At 36.2% G+C, this 22,207-nt stretch overlaps 1 protein-coding gene and 1 pseudogene across 2 annotated transcripts; one reads left to right on the top strand and one right to left on the bottom strand.

The window, feature by feature from the left end:
* The first annotated feature begins 7,116 nt into the window (after nucleotides 1-7,116).
* SPS3F (sucrose phosphate synthase 3F) lies at nucleotides 7,117-14,008 on the top strand. 2 transcript variants are annotated; one of them, XM_086234562.1, is made up of 12 exons: nucleotides 7,117-7,716; nucleotides 8,606-8,838; nucleotides 9,523-9,586; nucleotides 9,694-10,389; nucleotides 10,758-10,895; nucleotides 11,010-11,141; nucleotides 11,227-11,403; nucleotides 11,486-11,539; nucleotides 11,633-11,695; nucleotides 11,906-12,862; nucleotides 12,954-13,081; nucleotides 13,495-14,008. In XM_086234562.1, exons 1-12 carry the CDS (start codon nucleotides 7,438-7,440, stop codon nucleotides 13,781-13,783), a joined length of 3,210 nt encoding a protein of 1,069 aa, XP_086090688.1. In that variant the 5' UTR covers nucleotides 7,117-7,437; the 3' UTR covers nucleotides 13,784-14,008. The 2 variants fall into 2 exon arrangements, with proteins under 2 accessions (XP_086090688.1, XP_086090689.1); XM_086234563.1 differs by having other exon boundaries at nucleotides 7,473-7,702.
* A 1,291-nt stretch (nucleotides 14,009-15,299) lies between these two features.
* Nucleotides 15,300-20,347, bottom strand: LOC147292470 (putative disease resistance protein RGA3; annotated as a pseudogene).
* Between the last annotated feature and the right edge of the window lie 1,860 nt (nucleotides 20,348-22,207).

The following is a 22,207-nucleotide window of genomic DNA, read 5'->3' as shown; positions in this document are numbered from 1 at the left end:
CTATCTAACATACTGCATCAACCCTATCGATGGAAACTTGATTTCAACCCAGAAATGCAAACTAAATATACGCAACCTAGTGAGAAAATAAAGCATGCATTCAGTAAAATCTAAATTCTAACTTTTCCCCCTCCAATTTCGCAGCAACCAAACAACCTTTTACAGCCCATGAAAACTTGATTCTGAGCCTCATAAAAATATATGATGGACGCAACAAAACAACTCATTTTCAAAAAGAAAACAAAAATAGTACATTATTAGTAAGCAACAATGATGTACAAATAACTATGTTGAAAGTATAAAAAGATATGCTCTTTCTCTTATAAGGATGTCCTACCCACCCTTTAAGAAATGTATATCCTACCCACCCCAATAAAAAGAAGAAAGAAAGAAACTTTTCTCAAATTATCCACTGGTTCAGAAGTCCAAGTTAAAAAACTGGTCTGATCTTACTGCAGTATACACAAATCTCATGGGAAAGACTCCTCATTTGATCACATCAATGCCAAATTGATTTTTTATACCGATAAGCATTACATGATTACAACCATCTATCATAAAGTAACTTCGTAAAATTTGTCAACATGATTTCTCTATGGGGTCTCTTAAATTCTTCATGTGTCCCAGGCTTGCATGCTTCTTTATATTTTCTAATAACTTCTACTGTTTATAAAGAAAAAATTAAGGTCAACAAATTTCTAATCCAAGTAGCAACAAATGACAGTAAATATCAATAGACTCCTAAAACTAAAAGCACTTATAATGCATCAAGAACCAATATAGTTGATAACTTGCAAGCCAAAATATGTGTGCATGTGTTTAATGGGTACTAATTTATGAATGTAAACAGGACGCCCCAAATATATCAACTGCAAAGATGCAAAAGCCAACAAGAACATTGATCAGCTAATTATAAGCTTTTACAGAAGAGTAATTATAAAACCAAAAGTAAAAGATATTGCTTAGAACATTCAGATAATTATAAGCTTATACACTAAAAAGAAAAAAACATATCTATATATTTGTATTTGTGTGCTAGTTCCAGTGAGAGAGGAATGAGGTTGATTCCATTTTCTAAAAGGGATGGATTCAAACAACTCTGTGAGTGTATGGTTATGAGTCTGACTGCATTCATTTATATTAGACACATCAAGAGAATAATAAAGAACAACATATGTTGGAGCTTTACAGATTTAACTGGTATCATTTGGCCCCTGCCTTATTCTTTTAAACTGGTAAACAATCAATTGGTTTTAAATTTAAAGGCACTGCTATGCCTTTAAATTTAAAACCAATTGATTGTTTACTATGCTGGAAACTAAACAAATTTAAACCTGAATACAGTGGACAAGAGCAGAATTCTCATCACTTGGATTAAGGCCTTCGACAGTAGAAATAGTTCTTGCCCATTTCAAGCTTAGTAACTTTATTTGTCAAATGTTGGGATGAGAATAAATTAAGGTTGGCAAATAGGGTTTGAACCCTTAAAGAAAACATCTTCAATATGCAGAATCATTGACTTAGCTTCATTACTTTTAAGGTTTCTTGCAAAAACAATTTACTAGCAATGAATAGAAGTAGAAAAGGAAAACCAAAACGAAGATAACTATGACTATAACCTAAGGTAAGAGAATATGAAAAACCTGCTGTGTAGCACTCTATGTAGGCCCTTAAGAGCACCCTGATAACCACTGGCCGAGCTACCCTTGCACCCAGCCTAAACTTTCTGCTCCGAATCCAGCTCAAGTTGTCGACGGTGAACTCATATCTCCAATCGTGGCATACCCATCTCTCAGAGTAACATTCACATCCCCAGTGAGCAAGGGTCGCTTCCCAGTTCTCTCCTTCAAGACGGTGACACAAATTAAGAAAGGGATCCGACGGTGAGACAGAGCGATTGGCGAGAGAGAGCGAACGGAGAGAGAAAGAGAGATAGTGGTTGGATCTGGATGAGGGACTGAGGGTTAGGTTTAGTGTCCCCACGCGACGGTGACTCGGTGGCGAGAAGGAGAAGATGCGACGAGAGAGAGAGAGAGAGAGAGGCGAGAAAGAGAGAGAGGCGAGATCGATGGGTGGCTTATCTTTCAGATCTCTCACATGGTCGGGCTTGTGAGGTCGCTTGGAGGTCAGGTGGGTGCGCTTGGAGCAGATGATGGCTTATCTCTCAGATCTCTTCTGGTTTTGGCAATGTTTGTTGCTGGGTGTATGACTTAGGGGTGGGAACGATGAACATTGAGAGGGAAACATATCGGAGGGCAACAAGAGTACACAACAAAACTTTTTTAATGAAGTTACTGTAGACCGGTTTTTCCATTTTGTTTCGCTTACACAATGGTCACAACTTAAAACCATTGTGTAGGCCAAACCAAAATATCTACCCCTCTCAAAACCATTGGATTTCTTTCATAAATACAATAGTTTTTTTAAAACCGTTATCTGTAAAAAATACACAACAGTTTTAAAACAACCGTTGTGTAGATAGTGTCGTCTATTTATATTATTGTAGTAGTGAACTCAAAGGGGAGGGAATCACTTAATGTTTTCATCTGGCCACCCCTCTTTTTTCAACCTCTTAATGCTCAGAGTCGCTGCGTATACCGCCTTGCCTCGCCAGAATCACGACCAGACTGCTAGATTCACAGAAGGAGTAGGATAGATTTCGAGGGAGTCACTATGTCTACTACCTTGCCTCGCCGGAATCACGACCAGACTACTGGATTCACAGAGGGAGTAAGATAGATTTTGGAAGAGAGAGAGAAAGGAAGTCTGAGAGTTGAGAGAGTTTGAGAAAATGGCAGAAATGAGGAGAAAGGAAGAGGAAGACCCTTTTTATACTTCTGACCCAAAATGATCTCAACCCTTCATTTTTTGTGCTTCAAATGCCAGATCTTGCTATGTGTGCATGGTTTAAATACCCATAACTGAAGTGACCTTTGCACTTCCCTATGGAGGCGCAATCATGATGACTGTCCCTTCGCACCTTCCCAAGTTACCTCGACCAACCACACATCGCCACGTGTCCAGATTAGTGAGGTGCCGATCTCATCAAGATCAGTGTACGTGTGATCAGCTCGGATTAAACATCCATTTTCACAATTAGAATTTTTCAACTTACAATCCAAGTTCCTACTAGCTCGAATCGAAAGTTGGAGGACTTCGGTTTGTGGATAAATTCACATGGATTCAATGACCAATCATAGACCAATAATCGGCAAGTCAGGTCTCATTTCAGCTTTGACATTTCAACGGTCAACTTGATTAGACTTGGCCATCCATGTCATCATGCTAGCTCAGCAGTGCATCAGTTCGGATTGACTTTTACTTTATGATTACCCGAGCCCGATCCAGACCTAACAGATATTGAGATCTTAATTCTAAGAACTTGAGTGTTCATCTTTTCTTAGACACCTCGGTTCGGCTCGGCATATGGTGATCATCATGTTTCCAATCACGAACCAGTTTACACTTGAGGGAATCACTGCATCAATTACATGATTCATTCAGTTCGGATAATCCATGTCCGATCTAATCACTCATGGGTTTCATTTATCTATGCATGGGAAGACATTTGTGTTCGGATCGGCTCAGCCATCCACTGTCATTCTAGAAGATCAAGTTAAGACGAACTGTCAAACTTAAGTGCACCTGACATGACTTTTTGACGTACAGATGAGACATTTCAGCTCACAACCATGACTATTAGGGCATTCCACTTGATCCACCATACTTGCATTTAATGCAGCATTCAATGCAAGGGTGGTGGGTAGCTGTACATGCTACTGTTCCTGACAGAATATGTGGCTTCTTCTCATTCGTTCATCCACATACAGGTAACTTAACGCTCACTACTTCCTTTGCCTATATAATCTCACTTATGTGCATAAAGGAAGAGGTTCACAAATTGTTCACAAATTGCTCACAAAATCCTTACAAACACACATAACCAGCTGAGAATAACTCAGAAGATCTTACATTATTCTTCATATTCTCCTAAGTTCATACATTGTTATTGCTTTGTTCTTACTTGTTCTTCCTCAAACACCATCAAATATATCCTATTGACTTCATCATCATAGTGTATTTGGCTTGTACCACACCGGTCCATCTCCTTTGATTTTGTGTTCATGCAAGAAGGTCTTACCAACTTCAATCAGCAATCCAACAAGTCTTGATCATCCCAAGTCATCATCCTAATCATCATCTAACAAGGCTTCCAATCAGCCAGATCATCCATTTAAATTGTACATCTCTCTTATGAAAATTTGCATCAACAATTGCATAAATGAAATTTAATATAAATAACTCCTGTAAAAACATTCATGCAGCCTTCCTGGACAAAAATGGTGATCGAAATCAAACAGTATTTGGTTTGAAAGAAATAGTTTTCACAAAACAATAAATTAAATTAATTATGTAGTTGTACACATAATTGGTTGTAGACAAAACATACCTTAGGTTGAAAACTATTCCCAATTAGAGTAGACTAGAAAAAACATTCAGTGAGTCTAGGTTGAAAACCATTCAAATTGTAAACATATTTTTTTTTATTTTAACTGTTTTTCATGGATTACTTTTCTATAGAAGATTAATTGGATACCAATTAGAGAAGATATAAAGCATCCCAGCTTTTATTAAAAACGAATAGGAAACATCGAAATAACATGTTATAAATAAACTGCAATATCAAACCAAGTGCAAAACCAAACAAGTATAATTGTAGTAGTATGAAAATTTGAACACATAGGCTCGTGCCTCATAATAATAATAATAAGGCCTCTCCCAAGTGTCATCGGCTCGTATGAGAAACTAAAATTGCTACTAAAAATTATATCAGAGCTTTCGTACTGATAATGTATTATAAAATAAAGAGGAAATATAGAGAGGATAAGAGAGAATAGAGAAGTAGAGAGAATTTAGAGTGTCTTTTTTATTCATATAAGGCCTCTATTTATAGGCTCTTGGATGATCAAGGATAAGCCATTTACATTGAATTGGACTATTTTCAATTATCTATACAATTTACTCTAGATAAATATAAGAGATAAATATTAATCATGATAATAGACAGTCACATAAATAATAATATTTACAACAATATATATTATAAAAGGATCACACCTACTATATGAAAGTTATGTCAGTGAGAGAAAGCATTGTGTGGGAGAGAAAAATTGCTTATTATAAAAACATGAGTGGCATGGTGTATTGGAGAGCAAGGAGTGAGGTGCGCTTTGAGTCTCTTTTTTATTTTTTTATTTTTTATTTTTTATTTTAATGGTGTTGCAACTAGCTAGGTATAACTATATTTTTGTGGGCCAATAGGTCAATAGGTATAACAATATTTTTAACTATATTTTATTTTAGACAAAAATTAATGTCTATTTGATTTAGATAAAATGCCCGAATTGTAAGTTGTAATCTTTCTTTCTTTTGGCATTAAAAAAAAAAAAAAAGGAGATAAAATTTCCCAATTCAAGTCAATTAAGGGTCCAATTTTGTGAACTAGACTCTAAACCATCTCTGACGAAAAAAAAAAAAAAAAATCTAAACCCATCATTCAAATACCTAGTAATTATAGATGACAAAAGTGCCCTTCAACTTAAAAAACAAACAAATTCATTTTTTCTTCAACATCCTTTTTATGTGAATATGCATGAATCTCTACTTTTATAGTTCATTTTAGGCCCCAAATTAAACATATATAAAATGTGATATTATACTAGATTAATTGATATGGGCAGAGTTTCTTGCCTTTATACTGGATTCGATCATCAAACACATCTCATGCATGTCAGGATGAAGTGGAGATCATAAAGGAATAGAAAAAAAAGAGAGTGAAGGTTATAATGTGATGGAGATGATAGCACAAAATAATTTATCGGGGTATGCGAGATAAATTGGATATGTTGGAAGTGAAGTCATGTAATTACCATATTATCTAAACTCTTGGACAATTTTATAGGTATACTTGCCATTTTTCATTTCTTTACTGACCAAGTAAATAGTATAGCTTATCAACCCATTTGAATTTGTGACCCATTTTTCATTTCTTTATTGACCAAGTAAATAGTATAGCTTATTAACCTATCTAAATTTGTGACACATTGCGATAAGATCACAATGCACATTAAGAGTCTATTTTTGCTCACTATAAGGCCCCGTTTGGAATTGTTGTAGAAGACCCAAAAGCTGCTGTGGATGACAATTCTCAATCACCCACAGCAGTTTTGGTGTTTGGTAAAGAAATGAAAAAGTGTTTTGCCCCACAATTCTCAACTCCCCACAACAAAAATAGAAAGCAAGTTTGTAGGTGCTTTTGAAAGCTGCAGTGAATCACAGCAATAATGAAAATTTTATTTTACCCATAATACCCTCATTTTAGTAATTATAAATAGCCACAGCAGTTTTACATTACAATTTACCAAATACCTTCATACTACTTTTTGTACTCACAACACTTTTGATAATATAGTTTACCAAACACTCAACTGCTTTACTTCACAGCTGACTTTACTTCACAGCTGCTTTACTTCACAACTGTGTTTTCTCAAGAAATCCCAAACTAAGCCAAAAAGTAGTAGTGAGCATTATCACCATTATAAATAAGTGACACGTATCACTTATAAAGTTGTCAGATGATATTTATCACCTATTTATGATAATGGTAATGCTCACCGTGATGAGCAAAAATAAATCCATGCATAAAAACTCACTGTGTCTTCAACTCTTAAAAATATTTGTAACAAGAAAATGTGGCAAAAATGTAAATTCAACAAAAATACAAAGAGGATAGGCCAAAAATAAAAAACAAAAATACAAAGAGGGGAAGAAGCAGTAAAAGGACAGTTAGTAGTAGCATCAAATCTCTCGGAGATAGCAAAACAAAGCGGCAAGCACGCATTGGGAACCGGACGACCTTGAAAAGAGTGATTTACCCACCATCACGGGACACGTGTGCGAAGCACACCCCTCGTGACCTTCAATCTTCTCTTTACACGTGTCACCATTCCGGACCCACCATTCTCTGCCATGCGTTTCTCTCTACACTCACTCTCCTGACTCGACCAAAACATACAAAATCGCAATCCCTATAAGCTCTGCTGTTGCTGAGTTTAATTTAATTTTACACACACCCTTTTCTCTCTCACTTTCCCGAGAAAATCACTCAGAAAAGCTGAGAAAATAGGAAACAAATAGATATATAGTTTTCTTCCACACTCTGCTGACACAAAACCGGAGAAGAACATCTGCATGTCATGGTTAAAAACCCATCATTCTATTTCTCCGGTTTCGAAATCAAAAACCCATATTTTATTTGTGAAGAAAACCCATTTGGAAAACATACTGAAGAATCAAAACCCATTACAGATATATAAATGTTAATGAGATTTCTTGGGGGAGAAGGCAGCTGAAGAAAGTTGAAGTCTTTGTACACAAATGGCTGGGAATGAGTGGATTAATGGGTACTTGGAGGCCATACTGGACAGTGGGGCTTCGGCGATTGAGGAGCAGAGGCCGGTGCCTGAGAATCTGAGAGATAGAGGGCATTTCAATCCGACCAAGTACTTTGTGGAGGAGGTGGTGACAGGGGTCGATGAGTCCGACCTCTACCGTACCTGGATCAAAGTGGTTGCTACTCGCAACACACGTGAACGAAGCTCCAGGCTCGAGAACATGTGCTGGCGTATTTGGCATCTTACCCGTAAGAAGAAACAGGTTCTTGTTTAATCCTCTCTTTCTATCTGTGATTGTGTGTGTGTGTGTGTGTGTGTGTGTGTGTGTGTGTAAATTGGTTCCTTGACTTTCAAGGAAGGGGAATGAGTTTGAGTTTGATTGCTTTTCAGAAAATGGCTATCTGCAATCTGTGTTTGGAACTAGCTGTGGTTGAGGCTTGTTGATTCTTAGGGGGTTAAGTGGCCATGGATTTTTGATTTGTCAAAGAAATGACTGACTTATGGCTTTCTTTATTTATACATGTTCCTATATTTTTTGGCTTTTTAAAAAAAAAAAAAAAAATACCAACAGAGTAATTTTATCCTTATTTGGTTATTAAAAAAAGGAACTGCTGTTATTTGATTAGGTGGTTTGAAATGGTTAATTTTGTTATGGAGGTCATGTTGTTATGAATAATGTCAATTATTTGATTAGTTTTTTCCCCCTGTTTTCCTAAGATTTGGAAAGAAATAATAATAGTTTCTTTCCTAAGCTGCATATTGGAATGGATTTATTAATTCATATTTTGAATTTTGAGGCAAAACTTCATACTTGTACATAGAAGTTTGTAAATCTGTTTTAGTGTGCATGAGTAGTTGGGTAATGTGATTGTTGATAGACTATTCGAACTTGAAGTAGTATATTCTTATCCTGTTTTGAACAGCAGTAAATTTAGACCCAACCATGTTTTGGACAAGTTTCTGTCTGAATTACCTAAAATAATCTTCAACAGGAAAAAGCCAGTTCACTTTTTGCCTCATGGGTGATGGTCATCTGCTCAAAATTTTCAATGGGACACATGTTTCCCCTCTAATTTTTGTTCCCTGTCCTCAGCTGCCATACTTTAAGTTTAATTCTGGGCTAATACGCCGCACTTACATGGTTCATGTAGTTGGAGTGGGAGGAACTACAACGGTTGGCACACCGCAGATGGGAGAGGGAACAAGGACGTAGGGATGCAACCGAAGACATGTCAGAAGACTTGTCAGAAGGAGAGAAGGGGGATGGTTTGGGGGAGATGCTACCATGTGAGACCCCAAGGAAAAGGTTCCAGCGTAATATTTCTAACTTAGAAGTATGGTCAGATGATAAAAAGGAAAAGAAACTTTATGTCGTTCTTATCAGGTATAAATCTTTAGTACATATATGTTAGAGTTTCTTGTTTATTGATAAGGGCCAGGCTAGTTTACAGTTAATACAGAAGTTATTTTCTGTTAACTTTCTGGTGTTATTAATTAGTATTGAATTTGTGCAACCAAATTTCAGAGGTGACTTTAAGAAATTCTGACTTCTATATTTTCTAGTATGTTGCCTAGCTTGATGTTTCTTTTTCAATGCTATCCTTAATTCCTGGAACATGGATAAAAGCTGGAAAAGAGAATTTTGGAATCTTGAAGTAACTATTGCAGTTTAAACTAGGATCAATAGTCTTTTTTTTTTTTTTGGTGCAGTTGTGGGGTTGGTTGTGGGGATGTTGTGTTCTTTAAGATTGATCAGTTCATCTGGGGTTGAAAAATTGAAATGAGATAAATTGAAAATGGAAAGGCGAATGTTATGGGAACATGCTATTCCATATAGAATGGTGTTTCATGTTAGAAGGCAGGTTTTCAGTAACAACTCCTGTTTTAGCTTGCATCTTGTTGTGGAAACATAAGTATCATCCTCTCATCTGGTAATTTATAATTTAGCTCTAACCTTTTTCATCTGGCGATATAAAGTACAGTTCTAACCTTGTTCATTCTTAAATTTGTTTCATAATGCTTATGTTTGAGCACTTAATCAGTAATTGCAACTTTTCTTCATGAGCAGTTTGCATGGTTTGGTCCGGGGAGAAAACATGGAGCTCGGTCGAGACTCCGATACAGGTGGACAGGTATCTGGTGGCCATAGCATTTCCTTTGAGTATATTGAAATAAAGCCTTTTTTTTTTTTGTCACTTTACTTGCATTTGTGGTTCATGGCTTATGAAAACAATATCAGGTAAAATATGTAGTAGAGCTTTCCCGAGCTCTTGCAAGGATGCCTGGGGTTTATAGGGTAGATCTCTTTACTCGCCAAGTGTCATCTCCTGAGGTTGATTGGAGCTATGGTGAACCAACAGAGATGCTAACTACAGGTCCTGAAGATGGTGATAACGATCTAGGAGAAAGCAGTGGAGCTTATATTATCAGAATCCCTTTTGGTCCTCGTGATCAATACCTCAGCAAAGAAGTACTCTGGCCCCATATTCAAGAATTCGTAGATGGAGCTCTAGCTCACATTCTTAACATGTCCAAAGTTTTGGGTGAACAAATTGGTAAAGGCCAGCCTGTCTGGCCATATGTAATTCATGGCCACTATGCAGATGCAGGGGATAGTGCTGCTCTTCTTTCTGGTGCTTTGAATGTCCCAATGGTACTAACAGGACACTCACTTGGAAGAAACAAGCTTGAGCAGCTTCTTAAGCAGGGACGCCAATCAAAGGAGGACATCAATTCAACATATAAGATTATGAGGAGGATAGAAGCAGAAGAGCTTTCCCTTGATGCTGCAGAACTTGTTATTACAAGTACAAAACAAGAGATTGAAGAGCAATGGGGACTTTATGATGGGTTTGATGTCAAGCTTGAGAAAGTTTTGCGTGCCCGTGCTAGAAGAGGGGTAAATTGCCATGGCCGTTACATGCCGAGGATGGTGGTAAGCCAGTGGTTTTTGTGGTTTTTTTTTTTCCTCATAATACTTTTATTACTTGGCAAAATTTATTGAGGATGTTTAAGTGTTGGAAAATTAAAGTGGTGAATGACTATGTGTAAATGAATTTTTTTCAATCCTATCTTGCTCTTGACTCCACAATTTATTATTCACTTCCAATCCCTTTCATGGTTGCACTCTTATTTTATAATAACATCCAATAGGAGGTAGAGCTACAATAAGCAACTTTAGCGTAGAAAGCTAATTTCATGATTTTAATTGTCTTTATGCCCTTATAAGACAAAATAAATATAAACATAGCATTACTACAATGAGATTGTTTTGTTTCCCAATTAAGTACATTCTCTATGTAGGTTATACCTCCTGGCATGGACTTCAGTAACGTTATGGTCCAAGAAGATGCCCCTGAGGCTGATGGAGAACTAACCCAACTTATTGGTGGTAGTAGTGATGGTTCTTCCCCAAAAGCAATTCCAATAATATGGTCAGAAGTGAGTGTCTGTGTTATCCTATGTTAGAACACTTGAACTTTTTTTTTTTTTTGGCCAATTAGAACACTTGAACTTTAATTCTGTCATTTCCTCATAATTAATGACCTTTGGCAGGTGATGCGGTTCCTTACGAATCCTCACAAGCCAATGATCTTGGCTTTGTCAAGGCCAGATCCAAAGAAGAACATAACTACTCTTTTGAAGGCCTTTGGAGAATGTCGTCCTCTGAGAGAGCTTGCTAATCTTGTAAGTAGGTTTGCGCAATAACTCCATTATACTATTAATAAGTGCAATTAAATATTTGGAAAACTACTAATATGCTTTTAAACAGATGCTGATAATGGGGAATAGGGACTATATAGATGAGATGTCTGCTGGAAATGCTAGTGTGCTTACTACTGTGTTGAAACTGATTGATAAGTATGACCTTTATGGGCAAGTGGCCTATCCAAAGCATCACAAGCAATCGGATGTTCCAGATATATATCGGCTTGCGGCAAAAACAAAGGTTCATTTAATGTTCACAATTTCTAGATAGATATTTAGTGTTTGACAAAGATTCTCTGCTAAAGGGTGTGATTATTTGGCAGGGAGTTTTCATAAATCCAGCATTAGTGGAGCCTTTTGGGCTAACCTTGATTGAGGTTAGTTTATACTGAATACCACCTTTTGATTCAATCTTTGTTTTCTCCAGAAAGTGACAATTCTCCATTCAATACGTTTTGTATAAAATTTAGGCAGCAGCACATGGGCTTCCAATGGTGGCTACAAAAAATGGTGGACCAGTTGACATACATCGGGTATAGATCACCTCTAGTATTTTATTTAACACTTGTGCAATATATATCTGCTACTTGTCAGATGTTATGAAGTAAATCTGTCCTATTTATGCCCCATTCACCTAGATGGAAATCATGGAATAGGGGGCATATAAAAAGAAAGAAACAGTAGATAGTGATTTTAGTTGTGATGACCAAGCTATTTTTCTTAATTTATGTTGTGAATTTCAGGCCCTGAATAATGGTTTGCTTGTGGACCCTCATGATCAGCAATCAATTGCTGGTGCACTGCTTAAGTTGTTATCGGAGAAGAATTTATGGGTTGAGTGCAGAAACAATGGTTGGAAGAACATACACCTCTTCTCATGGCCTGAACACTGCCGGACTTACTTGACTAGGGTAGCGGCCTGCCGTATGAGGCACCCACAGTGGCAGACTGACACCCCGGGAGATGGGGATGAAATGGCTGCTGAAGAGTCTCTTAATGATTCTCTTAAGGATGTGCAAGATATGTCTCTTAGGCTATCTGTTGATGGAGAAAAATCTTCATTGAATGGATCTCTTGATGTTACTGCAGCTGCTGGTGACCATGAGGTGCAAGATCAAGTGAAGCATGTCCTAAGCAAAATCCAGAAACCAGAGTCTGGTCCAAAAGATAATGAAGGTGGAAATAAGCTGCTGGATAATGTGCCAAGCAAGTATCCCATGTTAAGGCGGAGACGAAAGTTGATTGTTATAGCACTTGATTGTTATGAGAGCTCTGGATCTCCTGAAAAGAACTTGATCCAACTAGTGCAAGAAATATTTAAGGCTGTCAGGTTAGATGCTCAAAGTGCTAGAGTCACAGGGTTTGCTCTATTAACGGCTATGCCAGTGTCAGAAACGGTAGAGTTTTTAGCATCAGGGAGGATACTGGCATATGATTTTGACGCTTTGGTTTGTAGCAGTGGAAGTGAAGTTTACTACCCTGGTACTTATACAGAAGAAGATGGAAGACTTTTCCCAGATCCAGATTATGCATCACATATTGACTACCGTTGGGGTTGTGAAGGTTTAAAGAAAACCATTTGGAAGCTGTTGAATACCCCTGAAGGTGAACGAAATTCTGCGTCTTCCAGCCACATTCAAGAGGATTTAAAATCAAGCAATGCTCATTGTATCTCATACTTAATAAAGGATCCTAGTAAGGTAGATGAAATTTATTAATTTGAATGTTAGCAATTTAGTAAGTATATGAATATATTTTGGGCTAAATTCAAAATGGTTTGCTTTTCTGCAGGCAAGGAAAGTTGATGATTTGAGGCAGAAACTCAGAATGCGGGGACTGCGTTGCCATCCAATGTACTGCAGGAGCTCAACGAGAATGCAAATTGTCCCTCTCCTTGCTTCTCGAGCACAGGCACTCAGGTATGTTGCTATGTACAACTTAGAGCACATGGACACCCCTCTATAAGTTGACAGTTAGTTTCAATTGGATTGGTTTATTGTGTGTATAACATCAATTTGAAATTGCATTTGCTCAAGCCTTACTTTAAGTAAGGGCTTTTGTACTATTAAATGCAATTAAGGGAGTGTTCAGGGACCAACCTCAAGAAAAAAAAAATGGTTTTTGACAATTGCTTTTGGACACTTCTTGGGGGCTAAAGAAGAAGGAGACATTTCCTTTGACTTTCCCAATGGCTCTTGATGGTCCCTGGAAATATGTATTGTCCTGCTTACTTAAAGAATAATGATTTTGTAGCAGGCAAATGTCTTATTATAGGGCCTAATCAATTAGTTTGCAGAACAGATAACCATTTCTATTTATGTGTGATTGTTAGGTATCTTTTTGTCCGTTGGAGATTGAACGTTGCAAACATGTATGTGTTCCTTGGAGAAAGTGGAGACACCGATTATGAAGAAATGATATCTGGGACTCATAAGACTATAATCATGAAAGGGGTGGTGAGAAAGGGTTCAGAGGAGCTGCTAAGAACATCAGGAAGCTATCAAAGAGATGACATTGTTCCTCCTGAGAGCCCATTGGTCACCTCTGTAAGCAGGCAAGCAACAGCGGATGAGATTGCCAATGCTCTCAAGAAAGTCTCTAAATCTGCTGCTGGAATGTGATGAGTTGTGGTTTATGTTATATTGTTTTATACAATGACAAGTAGTATACCATTCCTTTTTGAGTAGTATATAGTGGGACAGAGTCGTTTGTTCCTCGTGCATTTCCGGAATGGATTTGTTGGCTGCCAAATTGGGAAGGTATATAATGGTCACTCTCGCTATCAGAAAATGTTTTTGTTGTTAGCATGATTAATTTCCAAACTTCATACATTGTGACTCTCTCTCCGTCTTTCTCTCTCCCTCTCTCTCTCTCTCTCTGTTAATTGTTATGGTGTTAACCAATTGCTACTGTTGTATCACACTTATTCTTGAGATGAGAAAATTTGTGCTTTATATTCTCTTCTATTTTGTTCACTTTTTTGCTTTAGTTAATTAGGTTCACTTTAAGCTGCACCCGTGGCTCCTCAAATTAGTCCCCTGCATTTGTTGAGCATTTTACAATCCTCAAGGGTGAAAATCAAGTGAACAATTTGTTCACTCAAATTAATTAAGTGAACTTTCTTTCTCACATTTTCGTCTAGACAAATGAACTCTCTCAGAGTAAGAACGGTGCCACATATATATCATGGGGAGAACTAAATCGAAGTTCGAACTCATCTTAAACTTGACCTTTGACACCATCTGTGTTCCCAAAACATGCTTGGTGATGCCACAAGCATTCAATCTGACTGTCCAAGGTAAAGAACTTGCCAAAACCAATTGATGCATGACCATCAGACGATTTTTGCAAATCCCTCGTACCAACCCCAAAACTAATTAATAACCTCACATTAAGTACTGACAAAAAATCTCATTTCCACTTGCTTGGAGGACAAGGTACCGATGACTTTCCTTTGATGCATTACTCTGGAAGCACCAAATGTGCCTCCTAATGCTAGACTTCGCACTAAATAGTGAAATATGCATGAACTGCATATCATCACGCCTGTGCATTAGTGCATCAATCCTAATGAGTTTGCCTCTCTTTAAGAACCACTGCAATTATGCTTACTAAAGCTCTTATGCATAAAACAAGTTAATAGCAGATTTCTTCCCTCACATTGCCTATTCTCACCTTACAATGTCCATGAAACAATTTAAATTTGTCAATCCTCTAACTACTAGGAGTTTGTGCCATAAAAATTATCAAATTTCAACTTTTGCTTATTCAATTAATGATGCCGCCAAGATAACCAAACCTATACCAGTTGTTTGAGAATTTTCAATACTAAATTCTATAGCCCATGTGCGCAAACCAAAAGTAGAAGAAACAAATATATAATAGAAGAAGAAAGATAAGCCAAATCCCAAATGCACAGAAACACCAAATTTAATGTGGTTCGCCCAAAATTGAGCTACGTCCATGGGTGGTGACAATTACAATCCACTAAACTAAAAAAAGTACTAGAAAATTACAACGAAAAAGTAAAAGATTCTTCCAATCAAAGTAAAATAATCTCTTTTCTCTCACCCAGTTCTCAAACAAAATACTCCCAAAGCTCACAAGCTCTCTCTATCTCTAGCTTTAATTTTGTCATCAGTCATCACTCACACCATATTGCTCCACATTCTGGCATTTTTCGATGCCCTTTAAAAGGGCATGTCCCGTCACCCTTGATACTGAACAATGTCATTACATATTTGATGTCCCAATAAGATCGCAAGTTGAGCCTGTCATGCATCCTCGTTAGAATACAACTCAATTTGATGATGAGGTGTCAACAAAATGTTTATTGTAATTAAAGGGATCAGAGCTTACCAAATTGTCCAAATTAAAAGTTTATTTGAAGCAAACATCCATGAAAGGGTCTAGGATGACTCTTGCATATGAGTTTCTTCATGAATCCCATCTCTGCCTGGTCGAATATAACATGAAACAACTTAACAAAATATGTGTAGAATAACTTTCAACTTTTTAAATGATGATAAAAACGTGGAACTGTCATGTCCTATCAATTATAATTGCAACGTTTAAAGATTCTCTTACCTGATTTCTTGCAGTAATGTGGCCAGGTGCACTACATGCCATCAAAAAAGACTTGGTAACATGGCTTTTGTTCCTGTGTAAAATGCAACCAAGACCTTAATTATAGAAGAAAGGCAAAAACAGAACACCTTGACAACTACTAGCTATATAACTTGATAACGACACTAACATGTTTAAGGTTTTGACCCCCTACCAAGTTACTTTTCAATTCATGTTATGAATTCAGGCCCTGAATAATTCATGGTTTGCTTGTGGAACCTCATGGTCAGCAATCAATTGAGTGCAGACAGAATGGTCGTAAGAACATACACCTGATTTGAGCATGCCTAGTAGTCTAGTACAAGTCGATGGCTCTTCTAAAGGGTCCATTCCTTCTTGCATATGCTCTTATCACAAGATTTCAAACAATAACCCTTGGTTCGGGAATTTCATCAAACATCGATCTCAACGAAGAAACTAGAAAAGAGAAAACATAAGAGGGTAGCCAACTTGATAACCACACTAAGTGATCAATTGTTATGATACATGGAAATATAGTAAGTAAAAAATAAGAAACAAATAGAGCAGAAGCGGAGGTAGTGGGTTTGAAAAGCTTACGTTGCTTAGGCACTTCTTTTGAAACGTGAAAACCATCAGAACATTCAGGGAGGGATATTGTAACGGATGTTAGTTCAGGGCAATTCCATGTTTCCAACTTCTGAAGAGAGGGATAGTATCCGAGGGAAGGCAGGCTTGATAACCTTTCACAAGATTCAACTTTCAATACGTGGAGGGATGGGAGGACCTGTGTAAATGGAATGGATGCTAGACTAGGACATCCCCTTATAACCAACTCCTCAAGAGGGACTGTGTCCAGCCCATCAGGTAAATGACTCAGATTTTCACAATCTTTAACATCCTTTATCGTAGAGAAGTAAGCCCCCACATTTCTTCTATTTTCAGATAAGTGAGAGATGGAAAATGACAGGGAGCAGTTGTCAATTTGTGACAATCCCCCATAAACAGCTTCTCAAGGCAAGGAAATACCACTGCCTTTGTGGTTGACATCACTGGTGCTTCCATCCATTCAATTTGCTCCACGCACCTCTCAATCCATAATTCTTTCAGTGCTGGAAATAAAGCCATTGTCTACTTACTTGTCGTAGCCTTATCCTCCTCCTGAGCATGATTATAGCCATAAAACTCAGCTCCAACACATATGACATTATCCAATCCAAAAATCTCAAGATATCTAAGATATGGTAGATGACCGAGTACTGGAACTGCTTCACATTTGGAGCAACTGCCTAATCTAATCTTCTTCAAATTGTGGAGTGCAGGCAACCATGATGGAAATTTGTCGCCCATGAAGTTTTCAATCCGTAAGTTTTCCAACTTAGTATGCGGTTGGAGGACTTCTAGTACATTCTCCTCATTTTTGTTGCCCACTGACCTGTCTTCCGCCCATAGGCCCCATACAAATCTTAACTTGCAGAGGTTTCTTTTTGCCACTAAATTTGCCTTCTTAGCTTCTTCTGCATCCCTTACATGTTCCATATCATAAATAATTAGTTTTCCTTTCAAATTGTTCAGGCCAGCCAACTCCTCAATTCCAGGACCCGTCTCCTTACCCACCCTAAAGTAAGATAATGTCCGAAGATTAATCATTCGCTCCAATATCCCAGCTGGCATAATATTAATCATTCGCTCCAATATCCCAGCTGGCATTTTCATTTTCTGATCAAAACAAAGATGTTTCAAGTTGATCAAGTTTTGCATTTCCACTGGAAGTTTTTCAAGAGAATTCGAATACATTCTTAGCGTTTGTAGGTTGTAGAGCTTGCCAATAGATTTGGGGAGTGCCTTAATATATGTTCTGGAAACGTCCAGATACCTCAAGCGTATCAACTTGCCAATTGAAGCTGGCAACTCCTTAATATTAGCGTCAGATAAATTTAAAACACGTAAAGCTTTAAACCTTAGTAAGAGATGTTACTAGGGACTTCTTTCAAAAACAGTGAACGCAATCTTCCAACGGTTGTTTCTTGAATTCTTTCTAGTTATGAAGAACGGATCCTTGCAACATGTCGAATCTCACTTGTATCATCCTTCTCGTTGAAGTTCTGTGTCAAGCTCTCAGATTTGAAGACTACTTCAGAAAGATCATGCACAAGATCATGCATCTTGCAACATTTAACAATGCCATATTGATCCTTTGTAGCATCTTGAAAGGAGTTGTCCGATAGAATATTGAAATATTCACTGCCTATATCCTCCATCTCTAGATTACTTTGTTCCGGAGAAGGGTGGAGTAATCCTTGAGCCATCCAAAGTTGGATCAAGTTATTTCTTTGAATTTTAAAATCTTTAACGAACATTGAACAATATGCAAAACATTGTTTCAACAATGGCGATTTCAAATTGTCAAAACTCAACTTCAAAACCCACATGATTCTTTCATTTCCTTGGGGTAGTTCCCATATTTTACTTTCTTGAATTGACATCCATTCATCTCTATTAAATTTAGAACGCATCATGCTTCCCAAAACCTGTAGTTACATGAGTATATTAAAATTTCTGTATATTTAAAAGTTAATAATGCGAAATTAGAAATGCTAACAGAAAACAATTATAGTTCAATATAAAAGTTTGACCATATTTTTAACATTGGATGGATGCAGGGATGGGGTTATTTTTTGGTCAAAATAGGGATTGGGTTGTTTTTTTATTCTGTCGAATTAGGGATGAGTTTTTTTTCCTCCTTGTTGGTGATAGAAATCATTCAAGAGACAGACATACTGAAATAGAGTAACTTTAAATGACGTAGTAACTTTTTGGGTTCTAAAATTGGGGCTCAATTTCTTTAAGAGATCGTTATTTTGTTTTGGGCAAACATATAGTGATGAGATTGTTAGAAGAATTTTGGGGCTCAACTTTATACGAGCCTGTAGTGATAAGCATGCTTGTCATGAAATTGATAAAACCCTTTTTACTATGATGAATTCGTTTTTTTTTTTTTTTCTCTCTTTAAGAGTTCGTTAGCTATAGGGTCTCTACTTGGGATCAAATCTTCTTTATATATTTTTTTTTCTTTTTTTAATTTAATTTATATTTTGTAAGATTTAATAAAGGTTAAATAAGTACTATTTTTAAAGACTTACGTGGCAAATGAATTATGAGCTGTTTTTTAACAAGGAAGGCGCTAATGGCACCCTCGGAAAGTCATTCTACACTCCTCTTATATTTTTTATTTATTTTAATCTTATTTTATTACTTTAATTTCAAGATTTACCCTTAATTGTTTAATTTTATCTTATAGCATGAAATTAATTAAGAAGTTATTATAAGAAATTATAAGGAATTAAGCTTTTATGCTGAAACATAAAACAAACAATTCAAGCTTATGAAGTCATATCTACCCTAATCTCAACAGTAACAATGTTGTTACTTGCCCTTGTCAAACAAGAGTTAATTACACTTACACCCCCTGAGGTTTATCGACTTTTCACATACACCCCTGAGATTTCAATAATTACACATACACCCCCTGAGGTTTTAAAACTGTTACATATAACCCCTATAGTGAGACGAAAATGATGAGAAATTATGCAAAAAAGCATGCTAAGGGATTAAATAGCCTAATAAGATTATTCAAGGTATAAGATCCAACCTGAATACAAATATTTTCTTTTTTATTTATTTATTTTTTTTCTTTTGTAGGGGGTTATATGCAACAGTTTTAAAACCTCAGGAGGTGTATGTGTAATTATTGAAACCCTAGGGGGTGTATGTAAAAAGTCGATAAACCTCAGGGGGTGTAAATGTAATTAACTCGTCAAACAATAACAATGTTGTTTTTGTTACAAGTGTTCCAGTAAAAAAAAAAAAAGGACTCGCGTGCCAAGTGCTAGATAAAGGAGGTTGAGCGCCTCGACTGTGTTTAATCAGCACCTCTTTATTAAATGTGAGCTTCTTTATCATTTTGAATAAAAGGGGTGGACCTTTCTAACATTGCAAATATTAAGTTAGTTGATGTAACATTGGGTGTGTAGAGTAGACTAATTTATCATTTACTTTTTGATGAGTTCTTTATGCTATTTTTTAAAATTTATGTTTTAAGTTATGTGGGGTAGATTATTTTCCTAAGCCCAAAATTAAATTTGAAGTTTGAAGTCCAATATATCAAACGACATTTGGGTTGAACCCATAAGAATAATTTAACTAAGTTTGGGTTTGTGAAGCTATTTTGTTAAAGAGCCCAGAACGTGGTTGATCGAGTTCATCCTCGTGATTAAATTCATTTAAGAACGTGGACGTGAAGCAAAAGTAACGTCAGGCAAACATCGGGATGGAAGACGCATGAAAGGAAATACTTGCACCTCACATCGATCATGAACTTTATCCACAAGAAATCCTCGACTATAAATAATTAATCCTAGACATTGGAAAAGGTACGCAACTCGTTCCATTGAACATACTGAAATCAAACAGACACTGACTTGAGCGTCGGAGAACCTTTTGGAGGTACCCCACCCGCCGTTCAAAAACAAATCAAGATCAGACAATAGACAACGAGCGCAAGCCCATTTGACGATCCACAGTCCGATCCCCAAGTTCATCACACCTATAGGCCAAATTATTCTTCCTTGAAGATTTTCGGTCCAACAAGCTAAATATTAAAATGTTAGAACATTTTTTTTATCTATATATAAGCAAGAAGGCCCTTGTGATTAAATTCTTGAAATCCCATAAAATGTCTCTGATTAACCAAAATGTTAAAAGTAAACAATCTAGCTAATTATTAAGAGATAAAATAGTAAAAACATAATAGGTTAAATAAAATAGTAAATTATTTTAAACCTCATTTTACAGATATAAAAACCCACCTAAAATGTTGCAATGACAAATAGGTCCATTTTTTGACAAATAAACTCACGTTATAACTTTGAGTGCTTATATTCTCACCCATTTTTCCACCCCCTTTTTAATGAATATATCCTCTTGCAAAATGACTGTTAAGGACTTAATTAAAAAGAAAAAGAAAGTAGTCCTACTCTACCCACCCACTCCCAACTCACTCACCTCCCTATAGCCACTTAAACTCCACAAACCCTAGAAGGGTGCTCATATATATATGAATATATCTATTTCTCATATTCTTAATTCGTTTATTAATAATTTTTGGGTGTTAGGATAGATAAATGAGAGAGGAAGATAACTTTTCTAGTGGATAGGTAAGCAGAAATCAATTGTTGCAACGTTGCTTGTATAGATCATCCTCCCTAGCAAATGGCATTGAAGATCACTCTCCCCAGCAACTTTCTTGATTAATGTTTATGCTATTCAACATTGCGCGTTGCTAATGCATAAAGAATTTTTTTTTAATTAATTATTGGGTTTTAATTTTTTAAAGTTTATTTGAATTTTTATTATTTTTTTGTCCACGTGGCATTTTTTAAAGCCACATACAGTGCGCTATGTAGGTGGTTAACGGTCTCCCAGACAAAAAACTTGAGGAAGGTACACGGGTGTCAAAAATGGTAGTTGAGATACCTTTGAGCAACTTTTTGTTGTAGGGGTACTAACTTGAAAAATGGTGTATACTTGACCTACGTATAATTTGCTAAAAAAAATTCTATATAAATAATGAACATACACAAAATTCTAATGAAATCATTAACAAATGAATTACCTACAACAACTAATTAACCTACATACAATTCTTTTTAGTACGTGATAAATAACCTACACAAATTAAAGAACCTATATAAATTAAAACACCTACATTATAATGAACCTGCAGATAATTCTCGTTTGTAGGTTCTTTATTATTTGACTCAATCATGGTCCAAGAAGGATATATATTGATCAAATGAGAAAATATATCTATTTATATATATATATATATAACACCATAAAAAGTACCTTAAATTAAGTGTTTTAATAAATTATTTAAGGGGATTCATTTTCTAATTGGAGAATTAATAGCAATTAAAGAGTGACACAATTTGAAAACAATTACATAGTGGCACAGTTATTATTGGAGCCGAATTTTAAAAATAGATAATTAGGCTTAGGTCCTTTAGAAAAAACAGTTTTTAGATGGAGACTAGGGGTGTTTTTAAAATTTATAAGAAAATTCTTTTAATTCATAATAATTTATAAGAAAATCCTTTTAATTTATAATAAAGTTCTTTTAATTTATAAGAAAATCATTTTAATTCATAATAAAATCCTTCCCTGATTTGAAGGGTATTTCCCTTCCTAGGGTGTAGAGTGGGTTTTGTAGAAACTGCATGTTAGGTTTTAACTTCGAGATTTTGGGCGGAGTCCAAAATTTTGGAGTTAATACCTAATATAAAGCCGTCAAAGAAGAAAAATAAAAAGACTTAATTAAAAACCTTAAATCACTATCGGTTTTAGCCTAAAAAAGACTTATAAAATGAACTGGACTCTAAGTCTCTCTTTTAAATATGTAC

Source organism: Dryas octopetala, chromosome 2, assembly GCF_963921425.1.
Source record: "Dryas octopetala chromosome 2, drDryOcto1.1, whole genome shotgun sequence".
Taxonomy (NCBI): Eukaryota; Viridiplantae; Streptophyta; class Magnoliopsida; order Rosales; family Rosaceae; genus Dryas; species Dryas octopetala.
This window is presented reverse-complemented; position numbering and strand designations above follow the sequence as displayed.